The 14747-nt window shown below is 60.7% G+C and overlaps 1 protein-coding gene across 1 annotated transcript in view; it reads right to left on the reverse strand.

The window, feature by feature from the left end:
• Positions 1–914: 914 nt before the first annotated feature.
• HCN4 (hyperpolarization activated cyclic nucleotide gated potassium channel 4) overlaps positions 915–14747 on the reverse strand; it is a 40785-nt gene continuing 26952 nt past the window's right edge. The window contains exons 3-8 of the mRNA XM_026478471.4: positions 8534–8695; positions 6354–6572; positions 3356–3502; positions 3018–3258; positions 2566–2730; positions 915–2462 (exon numbers count right to left, since the gene is read on the reverse strand). Of these exons, the coding sequence (XP_026334256.1) occupies positions 1003–2462; positions 2566–2730; positions 3018–3258; positions 3356–3502; positions 6354–6572; positions 8534–8695 (2394 nt within the window). The 3' untranslated portion in view covers positions 915–1002. The remainder of the gene's footprint in view (positions 2463–2565; positions 2731–3017; positions 3259–3355; positions 3503–6353; positions 6573–8533; positions 8696–14747) is intronic.

Below are 14747 nucleotides of genomic sequence, written 5' to 3' on the forward strand. Positions count from 1 at the left end.
TTAATGTGGGTAAAGTGCTGAACCAGGGCTTGGCACAGAGCAGACTCGATAAATAGAAGTTCCCCTCACCTCCCACTGTACGGATGGGAAAACGGAGGGCCACGGAGGTGACAGGATGTGCTTGAGGTCCCCCAGGGAAGGAGGGGTCTTCTGCTTCCGTGTGGTGAGAGGTCTGGCTAGGACTGGATTTGAGACCAGCGATGGAGAGAAAGGGAGCCTGCTGAGAGGTCCTGCGGTCCTCTTCCCTGAGGACTGGAGGGAACACTTCCCCCAGACCCTGCGGTGCCCAGCCTGAGGGCCAAGGCGGGTTGCTGGATGTAAGGTGACCTGGGTGTCCTGGCAACATGGGGTTAAAATGTGCACACATGTGAGTGGCTATCTACACGGTCTGCAGAACGCTACACAGCTATACATACACCTTACATACATATACATATATTCATATACATATCTTGCTAAGTTTGCAGTAGAAAAAAATGCAAGACTCTCCGGGCCCTGGCCCCGTTTTGTCTCAAGGACTCAGGTGACCGAGGCTCCCCAGGAACACATCCAGGGGCAACCCCTTCCTGGGGGGAGCAAGATGGCTCCCGCAGTATGGGGCTCCAAGTTCACAGCTAAGGGGCTGGTGGTGACTGTTACCTTAAAACGAAGACAACAGATCTCTAAGAAACCCCAAAGGTGGGTCACCCCCGCCCCGGTCAAGCCCCAGAGACCTCCCCCACCTGCCTTCTTCTGGCTTTTGCCTTTGGGCCCTGCCTGCTTCCCTCCCCCCTCCCTCCCTCCCTCCCTCTAGCGCTGAGTATTAAAATAGTCTATAAAAGCAAGTGACCAAAAATCTATAGCTCTAAGAATACCTGGTTATTTTCTGCTGTCTTTTGTTTTTCTGGTGTGGGTTTTTTTTAATGATAATTATTATTGTTATTGGTATATCTCCTAATCACAGTTAAACCTGAAGAAAGAAAGAAGGGAGAAAAAAAGAGAAGAGGGAGGGAGGGGCCCCGCTCATAGATTGGACGGCAGTTTGGAGCGCACTGGCTCAGACCTGGCCCCAGGTTCCCTCTGGGGGGCAGCAGTCAGAGGGGGTCCCCCAGAAGAGGCGGCTCTTGCCCCAAACAAAGAAAGAGGGGGTGGCAAAGAACCTGAGGATGTCTTCCGAGGCAGAGTGACATGCTGGCCGGGGACGGCACCATAGGGCCTCCCCGGGGGACCGAGGCCCCCGCTGCCCCCGCTAGCGCCGCCAGCTCTGGGGACGAGCGGGAAGGCCGCCACGGACTCCCCCGAGGAGTGCGGAGAGGCTCTGCGGAGAGTCTGCGCCCCGTCCTGGGGCAGGGCGGGCTGGGAGGCTGAGATGAGCTTGAGGTCCTGGGTGAGGCGGCCCGGAGTGAGCGGTGGCGTGCCCCGGCGCTGGGGGACCTGGGGGGCCGGGGGGCTGGAGGCGGGCGGCAGGAGCAAGGAACCGTGGGAGCCGGAGGCCCGGGGTGGGGCACTTGGGAAAGTTCTTGGGGGGCCGGGGCTGTGGCCTGGGGGGCTGAGACCCCCGCGGGGGGGGAAGGCTCCGGGAGAAGCCCCCCCGGAGGCCCCCGCCACGAAGGACGGCCGCTCAGGTTGCCGCGGGGGCGTCTCTGGCGTACTTGGCGGGCCGGCGGCCAGGCCGGGGGACAGGTCCCCGGGAGGCTGGCCCAGCTGCCCCGGGCTGGCCGACGGGGACCGGGAGGAGGGCGGGGGCGGCAGGAAGTGCTCCAGGAGTCCCAGGCCCCCCCGGGCCCCCGGCAGCGGGGGCGGCGGCTGGTTGGCCTGCGGCGAGCGGGCGCCGGGCTGCAGCGGGGTGAGCAGCGGAGAGTCGGACGAGGACAGGGAGCCGCCCAGCGCCTTGTGGAAGTGGCCGAAGCCGGCGGCCGCGGCCGCAGCGGCGGGGCCAGAGGGCGTGGGAGCCGGGGAGGAGCCGCCGAGCCCGGGGGGCGGGGACGAGCCGGACGAGGGCAGCAGCGGGCTCAGGCCGGCGGGCGCGGAGAAGCCGGCCAGCTGCTGGATGTGGAAGGAGGAGGAAGACGGCGTGTCCACCTGCGACGGGCTGCTGGCGGGCGAGGCGGAGCCCAGCGCCGACGGGATCAGCGACTGCAGCCGCTTCAGGTGCCGGGGCGTCTGCCCCGCCCCGAGGCCGCCCAGCCCGGGGCCGGGAGGGGGGCGGAAGATGGCGGCGGGCAGGCGCGGGTGGTGGGTGAGCGCGATGGCCACCGACGTGGTGGCCGCGGCGGCCTGCAGCGGCGCCTGGATCAGCGGCGTCCAGATGACGGGCGTGGGGGTCGGGGTGGCCGAGGCGGCGGCCTGGACGCGGTGAGCGCAGTGGGCCATCTCGCGGTCATGCTGCACGATCTGCTGGATGATCTCGTTCTCCTGGTAGTTGAAGACGCCTGAGTTGAGGTCGTGCTGCACTTTGTGCAGGAGGATGGAGTTCTTCTTGCCTGGGCCGCGGAACGAGAGCAGGGGCTCAGGCCGGAGCGGGGGGCGGGGGTGGGAGGGGTGGGTCCCGCTCGGGGCCGCCCTCCCGCCCGCCCGGCCCCTCACCGATGCGGTCGAGGCGGTCCAGCGCCACGGTCTCGAAGGCCCGCCGCATCATGGGGTACTCCTCCAGCACCTCGTTGAAGTTGTCCACGCTCAGCGAGTAGAGGCGGCAGTAGGTGTCGGCCCTCACGCTGGCCGTGCGCCGACCTCGAGTCAGCAAGCAGATCTCTGCCAGGACAGCGGGAGTGGGGAGGGGGCTCGAAGGGGCCGCCTGCTCGCCCCGGACAGTAGGGAAGCTTGACAGTCACAAGTTCCCGTCCCCAGCGGTGACCACGCTAGGTGACCCCAGTGGGTGCCCACATGGCTCGTGCCCAGCTCTTTCCCAGCTCGGGCACCCTGACCCTGGGCCACAAACACCCACCTCCAGGCAGTGGCCCGGAAGGGACCCAGACATCATCCTCGGTGTCTCTCCAGCCCATTCCCCTGTCCCCCTAGAGCTCCCCGGGCCACCTCACCTCCGAAGTAGGAGCCATCTGCCAGCTTGGTCTCCTTGTTGCCCTTGGTGAGCACACTGACCACACCGTGCTGGATGAAGTACATCTTCTTGCCGATGGTGCCTTCGCGGATGATGTAGTCGCCGGGCTGGAAGACCTCGAAGCGCAGCTTGGTCAGCATGGAGGTCACGAAGTTGGGGTCCGCGTTGGCAAACAGCGGCATGGAGGCCACCAGCTTCCGGCAGTTAAAGTTGATGATCTCCTGCTCCCCAGACAGGGTGGACAGGGAGCAAGAGGGAGGAGGTGAAGGAGCCGCCCCGCGGGAGGGAAGCCCCCTCCCCCCTGCCCCTCCGGCTCACCTCCCTCAGAGGCTCGCTCAGCTCGCCCAGGATGCTCTCCTCATCGAACATCTTGCCCTGGTAGCGGTGCTCGTAGTAGTCGTGGATGCGCTGCCGCGTGTCGGGCGGGAGCTTGTGGAAGGACATGTACTGCTCCACCTGCTTGTACTGAGTCCAGGGAGAGAGGCAAGGGCGTCACCTCCTGAGGGCCGCGGCCCTGCCATTGACCAGAGCTGGCTCGGACCCTGTGGGCCTTCCTGGCCCGGCCTGGCTCCCCGACGCCGAGATCCTCCCTGACTCCCAGCTGCTTGGGGCGGGGGAGGGGCTCCATCAGGGTGCTCAGGGCTCTGGAGATGGCCAGGGACAATAGGGACTGTCCAAACCCCCGTTCCAGGCCAACCGACCAGGAGTCCATCAAGTTTCCGCTGCACACGGGTCTTTTCTGTGTCATGCTGTGGACCAAAGAGGCCTCACTGGCCCTGGAGGAGCTCTTTGCCACAGCGAGCACACTGGCCTGGGCAGCAGGGTTGGGCTGCAGTGGGTTAGGGGGACCGGATGCCTGACCCGTCATGGACTGTGTATCCAAACATGGCCCCCCACTGGCTCCAAGTCATCTTGTTGAAGAGTGACTCTAGCCCATGGGGGGGGGGGGCAGGGTAGAACAAGTTCTTTAATCAGAGGTTGGGGATAAGGGATTTGTGAGCCTAAGTGCCCAGGGCTCAAGCAAATACGAAATGCTCCCGTCCACCCACGGGTGAAGGATGGGCGCTGCTCCAGCCATCCTGGGACTGTGAGTACAGAGTGGGGGTCCACGGGGGCATGATAGGCAGAAACAGATGAGGCAAGAACAGAGTTTTCCCACACTGAGATGGAAGGGAAATTCCTATACCCCAGGAACAAGCAGAAGAGGGGAGCCTGTTCTCACGCATTGGTGTTCCCAAGAGGTGGGGACACAGTGCGGCTGCAGACAGACACCAGCAGGCAACCGAGGGCTGGGAGATGAAGTTTCCCTGCGTTCTTCCAGCCAAGCTGGCTCTGTCTGCTCGAGGTTGTGCCCAGCCCCAGGAGACAGGGACTTCCCAGCTGGCTATGGGGACAGCTAGAGCTGTATTTTAGAGAATTCCCCACGCCTGGAGCGTCGATAGTGATGGGGACGCAAGGTCTGGAGAAGGGGCGGGAGCTGGAAGCTTGTTGAAGTGATCCAGGCGAGAGCTAGTGGTGGGGACCAAGGGGAGGTAATACATTTCAGAGAGATTTATGGGTGAATCATTGGAGAGCCATTAGCTAAAGAACAAATAAAGACAACTTGCAAATGGAAAGTCACAAGCAGCTTGACTCTGCCCTTGAATGAACCCTGGTGCTTTTTCTGAACTATCCCTGATTGTAGTCCCGGACTGAGCCCTCATCCTGGTCCCACACTGAGCCCTGACACTGGTCTCACCCTGAGTCCTGACCTGGTCACAGGCTGGGCCCTGACAGGGGCCCACACTGATCCCCCACCTGGCCCTGAACTAAGCCTTGGCCTTTATAACCTGACTCCTCCTCTCCTCCCCCTTTCCAGCCCCCTCATTCCTAACCCAGGACCCTTTGTTCTACATCAGGCTGATTTCTTTCCCACCATCTGCATACCTTTGCTCATGTTTGTCATGATGATTCGCCTAGAATTCTCTTCTACCTTCTCCATCCTCTGCCTCCCCAGACTGCCCCGCCCACCCTGACCTGGCTCTGCAGGCTCTCCTGAGCGTTCCTTTTGGCAGCATGGGACCTGGGCCTCCGGGTCTTGGTCACCCCACCAAGGGACAGCGCCTGGGGCAGGCAGGCAGCCAGTTAAATCAATACACGCTGAACCCGGCTATGTGCCATATTCCGGGAATTCACTGGGTCCTGCCATCACGGAGCCACAGCCTGGCCAGGCAAGATGGACGCTAAACAAGGGACCGCACGGAGGAATTAAATATGGCAGGAGTTCGAACTGTGATGAAGGGGAATTAGAGGGCACCAGGGGGTCACAGGATGGATGGGGCTGGTGGGGTCCCAGAAGGCTCACCAAGGTGAAGTGCCGGCTGAGAGGTGGAGAAGTGGTCAGGTGAAAAGGAGAGAGGAGAGTTCCAGGCTAGTGTCTGTGCCAAGGCCCTGTGGCAGGAGGACACATGCGGGGCGGGGGGTGGTGGCTGACAAGGCTGGAATAGAGAGGGCTGTGGGGCCCATGGCATGATCTGGGCATGAGAAGGGCAGGGGCCAGATTATGCCCCTTAAATGCCAGGCTGAGGAAACCCACCTCGGAGTTCCTCTGCATCTACGAGTAGAGTCCTGTGAAGACTCTGACGAGTTTTAAACAGGATGATACGATCAACTTTACATTTTTTAAGTGCGGAGCATGGAGTGGGAGGTAGCAGATGGAGCCCACTTAGCCAATAAATATTGAACAGCCTGCTTTGTGCTCACACAGTCTTAGTGGTTGGCACGTATTACTCACTCCTCATAAACCCCATGATATGACCCCTTCTCCTTACTGTCTCCATCTTACAGATGAGCAAATGGGGCACAGATATGGGAAGTAACATGCCCACGCTCTGTGGACAGCCGGTTATATCATTTGGGCCCCATTGCACAGGAGAAGCAAGAAGGACCAGCCAGAGGGGGCGGGGGGGAGGAAAGCCAAGAGTATGCAGTTACAGAAACCAAGCCAAGCCAAGAAGGGAGTGATAACTGTCAAATACCACTGAGATGCTGAGCCATTGGCTTTAGCAATGCAGAGGGCACTGGCGAACTTCAATCTAACGGACTGAGCTACGGACGCAGCAATCATGAACAACGTGGGGTTGGTTTGTTTTGGGAACTTGTCCATGAGAAAGAGGCAGACAACAGAAAAGTGAGCAGCCGAGGCCAGATGATGGTAGAGGGCAGAATATGTCGAGGGGCTGGTGGGGACCCACCGGCTGCCAGCCTGTGGTCCCTGGGGACCGTGGCTCAGGTTCTCCCGAGACAACCCAGGATGGACCACGGCTTTCCGCCCTACCTTCTCCTGGTACTGGCGCCGGGAGGAGTCCAGGGACTGGATGAGGGCGGTGGCGTGGCCAATGAACATGGCGTAGCAGGTGGCGCCCACGATCATGCTGAGCATGGTGAGCCAGACGTCCGACATGCCCACGGGCGCCTGCCGTCCGTACCCGATGCACAGCATGTGGCTCATGGCCTTGAAGAGGGCGTAGGAATACTGCTTTCCCCAGGAGTTGTTCTGCAGACACATTATGGGGTGGGTAGTGAATGGCTGCCGCTCTCACTAGCGGCTAGAAAGGTCGCTGCCACCCCCGCCCCCAACCTAACTCATTCCCAGTGGCTGAGCCCAAGGAGGGCTTCCAACCTTGCTCTGGCTGAAAGCCGTGGGTGAGGGGCAGGAGGCCCACGCTGGCCACCTGTGGTGATAGCAAATACCTGACTTGGACCTTTCTTTTGCTCTGGGGGACAGGGATCAGGCTAGAAGCCCCAGCAAAGGGAAGGGAGCCAGCCTCACCCCCCCCCCCCCCGACTTCTCAGTCTCCATAGGGCCACCTGGAGCCCCCAAGCAGCCAAAGGCTCCAGGCTGAGCCACCCTGCTGTCCTCCACTTGCTGAAATAGCTCCATCCCCCCCCCCCCAAACTACTGCCAAGTGAAGCCCATTTCCCCACTGACCTCAATTATAAAACCAGATATGCTTCCCCTGGGGGGACAGGCTCTGGCAGACTGAGCCGAAAACTCTGTCCTCGTTTTGGGCGAGCAAAGTTTAAGCGCTGCAGAGCTAACTTGCCTCCTGGGTGAGCCCTGCAGGAATCGGTCCAGGGCTGAGGCCCCTAGTCCTCCCTGCCGGGAGATGGACTGTCTGGAACAGACAATGCTTGGGGGCAGGAGGAGGGAGGAAGGGAGTGAGCGAGGATCCTGGCTATTTTTGTCACCAAAGCCAGTGAGTGTCTCAAGGAAGTCTCCGTGTGGGAATGTTGGGCACAGAAGGGCCAGCTCCTGAATTTAGTGCATGTGTGGGCCTGTCACCCTCACACAGAGGAAACTGTCCCCAAAGAGGAAGCTGCCAGATGAACCCCAGCATCTGCCACCTCCCCACTGTCTCCCTGTTCACACAGGAGACATATTAGCAACTCTGGGCAGGACTTCGCCCAGAGCCCCAAACCCTTCCAGGATCAGCAGGCTGTCCCTGCACCTGGAAAAAGGCCCAGGAGCTGCGAGCCATGTTCAAGGTCACTGATGGTCCCAGACAAAGCTGAGCTGGTCTGGTGACTCTCAGTCCAGACCAGGTTGGGAGGTCAGCGGGGCTGATCCTGGGGTGCTGGCCCCGGGCTCCCTGCCTGGGGACCGGGGTGGCCCCCAGCTGCCTCTAGTCAGGGCTTTGGGCCTTCCTGCTGAGCCTCTGTGGACCAGGAAATTCAATCCGTATGGCCGATTCATTTACACTTAGCTCATCAAAAGGCTGTTTTGTAAAGGCCTATTTGATGCTGGAAGATGCCTCAGGGTCTCTTTCACCTCTTTCAAAGCTGGTTTCTCCTCCCCTGGGGCTCTGGGGATTTGCCTACAGACCAAACCACACAGACCTAACCACACTGACATGGAGGGAGAAGGAGAGAGGCAGGGTTCACCAGACCCAGACAAATGTTCAGGGGTCCAGGGGGTCCTCACCGCACCTGGTGCCCACTCTGTCCATGGGAGGCTGCATGGTGGGGGGGTGGTTCTGCGCTATGGCTTCCCAGCCCCCATTCCATCTTCCCACCACAGGGCTGGTGGTAGGGAGGTGGTAAGCCCTCCAGGCTCAGGACCCCCCCCCCCCCCCCGTGAGGAGCGGGTGTGTGTCTGAGGGGTGGGGGCTGGGAGGGGGGAAGGGGCCGGTAGGGGACAGCCCGGCTCAGCGGGAAGGCGGCTGGCCCCGTCTAGGCACTGCCCACAGCGCTCCTCACAGCTTTCTCTGCCCTCGGGTTTCTCTGTCCTCGGGCTCGGCTTCTAGGGTTGGTCTGCCTCTGGGGAACAGAGGGAGGAGGGCAGGAGCCCCCAGCTCAGCTTTGCCACCCTTGAGACAGTCCGAGAATGGCCAGGTCTTCGTCTCCTTGGGTGATGTCAGGGCCAAACACCGAGGCTCAGGAGCCCGGGCGGCGGACCGACCCCGCCAGTCGTGCCTCCCCGGCGCCCGTCTTCCGGCGGGCGGGGCGGGCGCTCACCACCATGTTGTTGATGGACACCCAGCAGTCGTCGGGGAAGTCCTGCAGCATGGGCACCAGGAACTGCAGGCAGCCGTCCCAGTGGCACAGCAGGAGCATCATGCCGATGAGGTTCACGATGCGCACCACGGCGCTCGCCAGGTCGTACGTCATGTGGAAGATCTGGAGGCAGAGGGCAAGACACCTGCTAGCTCGCGGCGGGGCGGGGGGTGGGGGGAGTGGCGGGGGCGGCCCCGATGGCCCCTGCGGCTGCGGGGGGGCCCGTCGCACCCTTCCCACCCCTCCCACCCCTCCCCACGCGCCCTTGGCCGAGCAGCCGGCCGGGTAGGGGTGCGGGCGGGGGCAGGAAGGCGGCCCGGAGAAGCTCACGGCGGGCTGGAGGGCCCGAGAGGGACGCCTCCTGGGATGCGTGCAGATGGGGGAGGCCTCCGCCGGCAAGTCCAGCCCTCCAGGCCGGACACCCGAAGGGAGGGCACCGGGAGCCCCCCGGCCGCCCCGGCGTGGGCACAGAAGCTGCCTCCCCGGCTGGCCTCGGACGTGGTGATGACAGGGAGAGGGGCCAGCCAGCATGAGGCTCCGCAGGGAGCCAGGTCTGCCGTCACCGGGAGGGCGGGGCGCGGTGTTTCCCCAGATCTGCTGCTAGACACCGGAGACCTACGAGTGGCAGGGGGCTCCGCTTAAGGCAGCCACGGAGCTGAAGGGGAGCAGCACCGACGCACGGGCTCCCAGCTCCCACAGACCTTGATCCCAGGCCCACTTCCACCCAATTCCCGGCTGTGCGACCTTGGCCAAGTCCCTGAACCTCTCTGATTATGTTTCTTCATCTGGAAAATGGCAATAAAAATTCTTACCTGAGTGGACTGTCAGAGGGATTAAATTATACATATAAAGTGCCCGGTACTATAGACGTGTTCCATAAATTGCAAACCATTATTAATGGATGGGTTGTTGTTAATAATTAATCTTTATGATTAGTTAATACGTAGTAGCAGTCGTGCTCTCCCGTATCGCGTAATAAAGTACAGTCCCTGCAACCCCAACCCAGCGCCACCCGTGCACCCCCACTCCTGTGGCTCCTAGTGAGAGGCTGAAGCCTGGCAGGGCAGAGCCAGAGTGGGCACGTCCCCGCACCCCCGCCCCACCGCCCTCCTCCCAGAGCTGCTGCTTGGTCTGGTATCAACGGGGATCCCCAGGCTGACGGGGCAGTGAGGGGACAGAGAGCTGGAAGGAAGTCTAGAGGGAGGTCTCTGGAAGCTCTGGCCTTGCCCCTGGCCTAGGAGACTCTGGGGGCAGGTTGGGGTACACTTTGGTGGCTGGTGGCAGGATGTTCTGATACTAGTGACTTCAGTTTCCCCTTCTGAAATGTGGGCTTAGTGTGGGGCTAGGTTCTGAAAAGCCAAACATGAACACCACTCGTCGATCACCTCCAGGGTCACGCCCACCTGTGACCCCCTTATTAGCATGACTCTGGATGTTCCAGCCGAAAGGCAATGGAGTCTTTCCAGGATGGAGCAGACCCTGGAAAGGTTCATGGAGGATGGCGCTCCATCACCTCCACGGCCCACGTGACAGAGGGACAATAACACCACATCTGAGTGTGGGCATGTGGGCCCACAGCCTTCATCTCATTTAAACTCACAACAATCTTTGCTAAAAATATTATTAATCCATTTTACATCACGGCTTGGAGAAGGAAAGGCACCGGCCACCGTCATGGTGGCAGTGGGAGCGGCACGTCTGAGCCCAGGGCTGCCTGCAGATGATCAGACTGGCCCAGTGAGGGAAGGATGGTTTCAGGAATTCTGTTTTGGAGATGGAACAACTCAAACCCAAAGTGGCTGAGTGATGTGGCTGGATTCACACGGCAAGGGGACCCAGGGCCAGCTGGAACTCCCCAGCCTCTTGCCTCCGTGAGCCCCGTGCTGTCGGCATGCCAGCTCCCCGCCGAACTGCTGCGTCAGTGTAAGGGGTGGGGGGCACGAGAGATGGGGCGGGGCCGTATGGGCCCGGGGCCTGCGTCTAGAAGGCACAGCATGCCCCAGCATGACAGCATTGCCCCCGGCCATCCGCCCACTGCCAGCCTTGCCATGGGGCCTAGATCCGGAGCCCGGGAAGCTCCTCAGCCTCTCCCCACTGTCCCCAGCAGCTCCTGAGTACCGGCACCCCAGCCACGGCTCTGACGGGAGATCTCACTTCTGGTTCTTCACTGCTTAGGTGAGCACAATGGCTCTATGACCTTGGGCAAGTCACTAACCTTTCAAAGTCTCTGTTGACCAGGATGCCACCAGCTCCCCAGACTCAGAGGATGGGGAAGGCAAGTGACGTGGGAACATCCTGTCTCAGAAGTGGCCAGCACCTGCCCTTGCGTCCCACCACATCTCAGCCTCCCCTCAGCTATGCCGAGCTAGACATCTGCCCCCCATTTCTCGAGGTTGCTGGAGAAATTAAACTTGCTACTAAAGTCCTCTGGGCCACGAGCACATGAGTAGGGTCCTTATTACAAAGCTCTTTCATTTCCCAGCTGCTGTGGACTGGATGTTTGTGTCCCCAAAATTCATTTGTTGAACTCCCAACCCCCACTGTGACGGCATTAGAAGTTGGGGTCTTTAGGAGGTGATGAGGTCGTGGGGGTTGGAGCCCCCAAGAATGGGGTCTGTGCCCTTGGAAGAAGAGACACGAGAAGGAGGATCTCTCTGCCATGTGAGGACACAGCAAGCAGGTGGCCATCCACAAACGAGGACGAGGGCCTCAAGCAGAAGCCGACCACACCGGCACCCGATTTGTCCTTCCAGCCTCCAGAACTGTGAGAAATAAACCTTTGTCGTTTAAGCCCCCAGGTCTGCAGTATTCTGTTCTAACAGCCCAAGCTGGACGGTACTTAGGGTGTCTATGGTAGACAGTACTATGCGGTACGTGTACGTGATACAGTCCTGGGGCTGCAGGAAGCCTCGGACCCCTTTTAGAAAGCGTCCCAGCCTGGGACGGCTCACGGAGCCCGCCCCTCTGCGCGAATCACTCCAGGCCTTAGAGACAGAAGTATCCGGGTGGGTATATTTTTATGCAGTACCCGCTTTTCTTTCGGTATCACCTGTCTTTTCCTTCGTAGCCCATCCTCCTCCAGGACCAGGTCCTTGTCTAGTTTTGCCTCGATCATGACCTCGGCAATGAAGGGGGCAGAGCGCGTGGTAGGGTCTCAGGAACTGAGAAGTGCTTCGTGACAGAGGTAGAGGGGGAGGTGATGACGACAGCGATAGGGATGATGAGGAGCAGGGCCACCATGAGTGTATATGGTGGCATTTGGAAAAGACCCCTCTCTGGGCAGGTGCAGCCGACGGGGACTCTGCCTCCGCCTTTGCAGGGAGGGAGGGGTGCCTTTTCCTGCAGGTGGGCACAGACTCACGTGTCCTGCGGAGCACGGTGATGGTGGTGGTGGTGCCTGGTGCTGGGCTGAAGAAGTAGGTGGCTGCTGGAAGGGGGCCCCGAGGAGGTGGGGAGGGGTGGGGAGGGAGACTGTGGACAGCTCTCAGTCAATGCAAAGCCAAAGGCACCGATGGCAAAATCTGACCTTGCTGCCGAGCTGGTGGGGGAGGAGGGGCAAATCCATCCAGGCTAGGAGGTACCCCAGGTGGTGAGGACACGCACCCCGGCCCCGCACTACGGCACCCAGGTGTGGTTGCTGAGAGTAAGGCTGGCCGTTGCTGGGAGAGGTGGCTAAACACTCGTGTGTCCCTGCTGTGGGCTGGGGCCGCAGGCCACCCGCAAGTCAGCTGCACTGCACAAATATTTATCTTGCTCTTTATTCCTCATTAAAACCCCCTTTTATGATGTTGGTTCTGACTGTGGGGGTTGAGTACCTTCATTTCCAGGCCCCGCAAGGCTCGCTGGGCCAGCAGCCTGGGTGGCTCACTCTCTGTGCTCTGCGTGGCCCTGGGGGGAGGCTCCGTAGCTTCCCCACCACAGCACGGAGACAGAGCGACACATCTTCTACCTCGGCCAAGCGCCTTCTCCGCTCTGAGCCTGTTTCCTCATCTGTGTAATGGGTCAATAACTGTCAGCTCCCAGGGCTGTCTTGGGGATCAGGAGAGATAATGTCCACAGCTGGTATACAATAGGTACTCAATGCATGTTGGTTCCTTTCCTTCCCTCTCTTCCCCAGCCTTCAAACAAAAAGTTGATTTCTCAGTCCTGGGGAGAGACCAGAAACTAGAGTGTCCGCCAAGGCCTGTTCTTGGGGCTCGGTTGAGTTCCCTCCCAGCGAGATTCGTTTTCTCCTCAGGGAAAAAAAAAAAAACAACTTCTCCTTGAGTCTCAGGGACCAGCGATCACACTGGGGTCAGCAATCCCAGGCCTGAGAGGATGGCTGGTGCATGTGTGTTCTGGGGACAGCCTGGAGGTGGCCAAACTGAGGGGCACACTGGGTCCCTTCCTGAGGCCTACAGAGAGCGCCGACCCCTACCCCTAGGACCCCTCCTCGATTCTGAGAGAGAAAGAAAAATCGAGGCCCGTGGGGGAGGAGACTCATCAGGAGGCTCGGCCGCGGCCCAGCCTCCTGCCTCCAGCCTTCCTCCCACGGCTCTGGGCTGCCGAGGGGAAGAGGATTCTGGGATGGGTCGCTGGGGTGCTGGGCCTGCAGGGAACATCCGGCGGGTGGGGGGGACGGACCATGGTTTCTAACAATAGCCTCTGTGCCTGTAACAAGCTCACACCTCAGAGGGAGGGAAGAGGCTTGGCTAGGGAGGCTGGGGAGGAGGATGCTGACCTAGATCGCTTGGGATGGAGGCAGAGGCTGGCGTCCTCCGAGAGGGTGGCCTACACCTGGCGAGACCTTCCACCTCCCCGACTCCCAAGACCTGCTGATAACACTTGAGGACTGTCTGACGGGGGGCTGGGCTGGGCGAGGCAGCTGAAGCCTGGGGGTGGGCAGTCTGGCATGGCCACAGCTTCACCAGGGGCCTCGGGCAAGCTGTTTCCTCTCACAGGTGGCTGACGTTCTCGCCCCCATCCAGCGCCACAAAAATGTCCTCAGGGTCAGCTCACATCATCCTTGCCAGGGGAGGCTGGAGTGGGGACCAAGCCCCAACCCCCTAGAACAGCAGGGCACACGTTACAGTCTGGGAAACTGAGGCCCCCGAAAGGAAAGAGATTCACATACAGAGTTAGAGGAGGAGAGAGAGCAGGGTTTTCTCTGCTGAATACCTCCTTTCCAGTGTCTCACGCAGGACTGGGACCTCTCGGGTCTCCCTGCTGTTGCCTGTAGGCCAAGCTGAGGTGAGAAGCCCCAGGCTAGGGCAGCTGTTGAGAATGTGGAGACAGGGCTTCTGGGGCCAGCTGGGGAAGCCCAATCCCACCCCGGGGGCCAGTGGGAGCCCTTGGCTGGGCGGTGTGCCGGCAGAAGCAGGCTCAAAGCAATTTCCTCCCCAGCTAGCAGGCCAGATAAGGGTGTGTGTGGAGGGGGTGGGGAGTCATCTATTTGGCCTCTTGGCATCTTCCTCCCTGCCCAGGAGACCAGATACCAATGTCCAGTTCAGACCTGAGGCCTCCTGGGTCTACCCCAGGGAGGGGCCAGGGCGAGAGCCTGCCTGACCAGTTCTGGAGAGCCCGTAGGGTAGCCAGGCCAGAGAGGCAGTGCGGACAGAAGCTCTGGACCGAGCTCCCAGGATGTGTGGTGCAGGGACAGTAAGAGAAGCACTTGTTTCTGTTCCAGGGCCCACGCTGCCGAGCCGCTGGCGATTCTGCCAACTCTCCCCAAATATTACGGCCGCCGGGGCCCAGGCATCAGGAAGGAGCAAGGGTAGTTCCCAGGGGGCTGGAGCCTGGAGACTTAAACCAATGCCAGAGAAGGGAGAGAGGGGCTCCTTGGCTGCTTTTAATGATAGTCTTACTGCAAGTTCAAGACAAACAGAAGGCTGGAGGGGGGGTCTTGGGGACTGAGGGAGCCAACATGGTCCGGAGGTCTGCCTGAGGGTGTCTAGGGTCCACCCCCCTGACCATGGCATTTCTACTTGGGACAGAAACCAAGAGACAAGCCTGCCAGGGCGTTCCAGGACATCTGCCTCTGTCCTTCCCCTGCATCCGCTCAGAGGGGCCCCAGCCCCCCACCCCCACGCCAACACTGTCCCCTCTCAGGTCTGAGCTCAGATCCCCAGGCCAACAGCTCTCTGTGCCTGGATGTCCCATAGGTACCTCAAACCCAACCGGTCACACAGAACTCCTC

This window comes from Ursus arctos, unplaced genomic scaffold (assembly GCF_023065955.2).
Source record: "Ursus arctos isolate Adak ecotype North America unplaced genomic scaffold, UrsArc2.0 scaffold_28, whole genome shotgun sequence".
Classification (NCBI taxonomy): Eukaryota; Metazoa; Chordata; class Mammalia; order Carnivora; family Ursidae; genus Ursus; species Ursus arctos.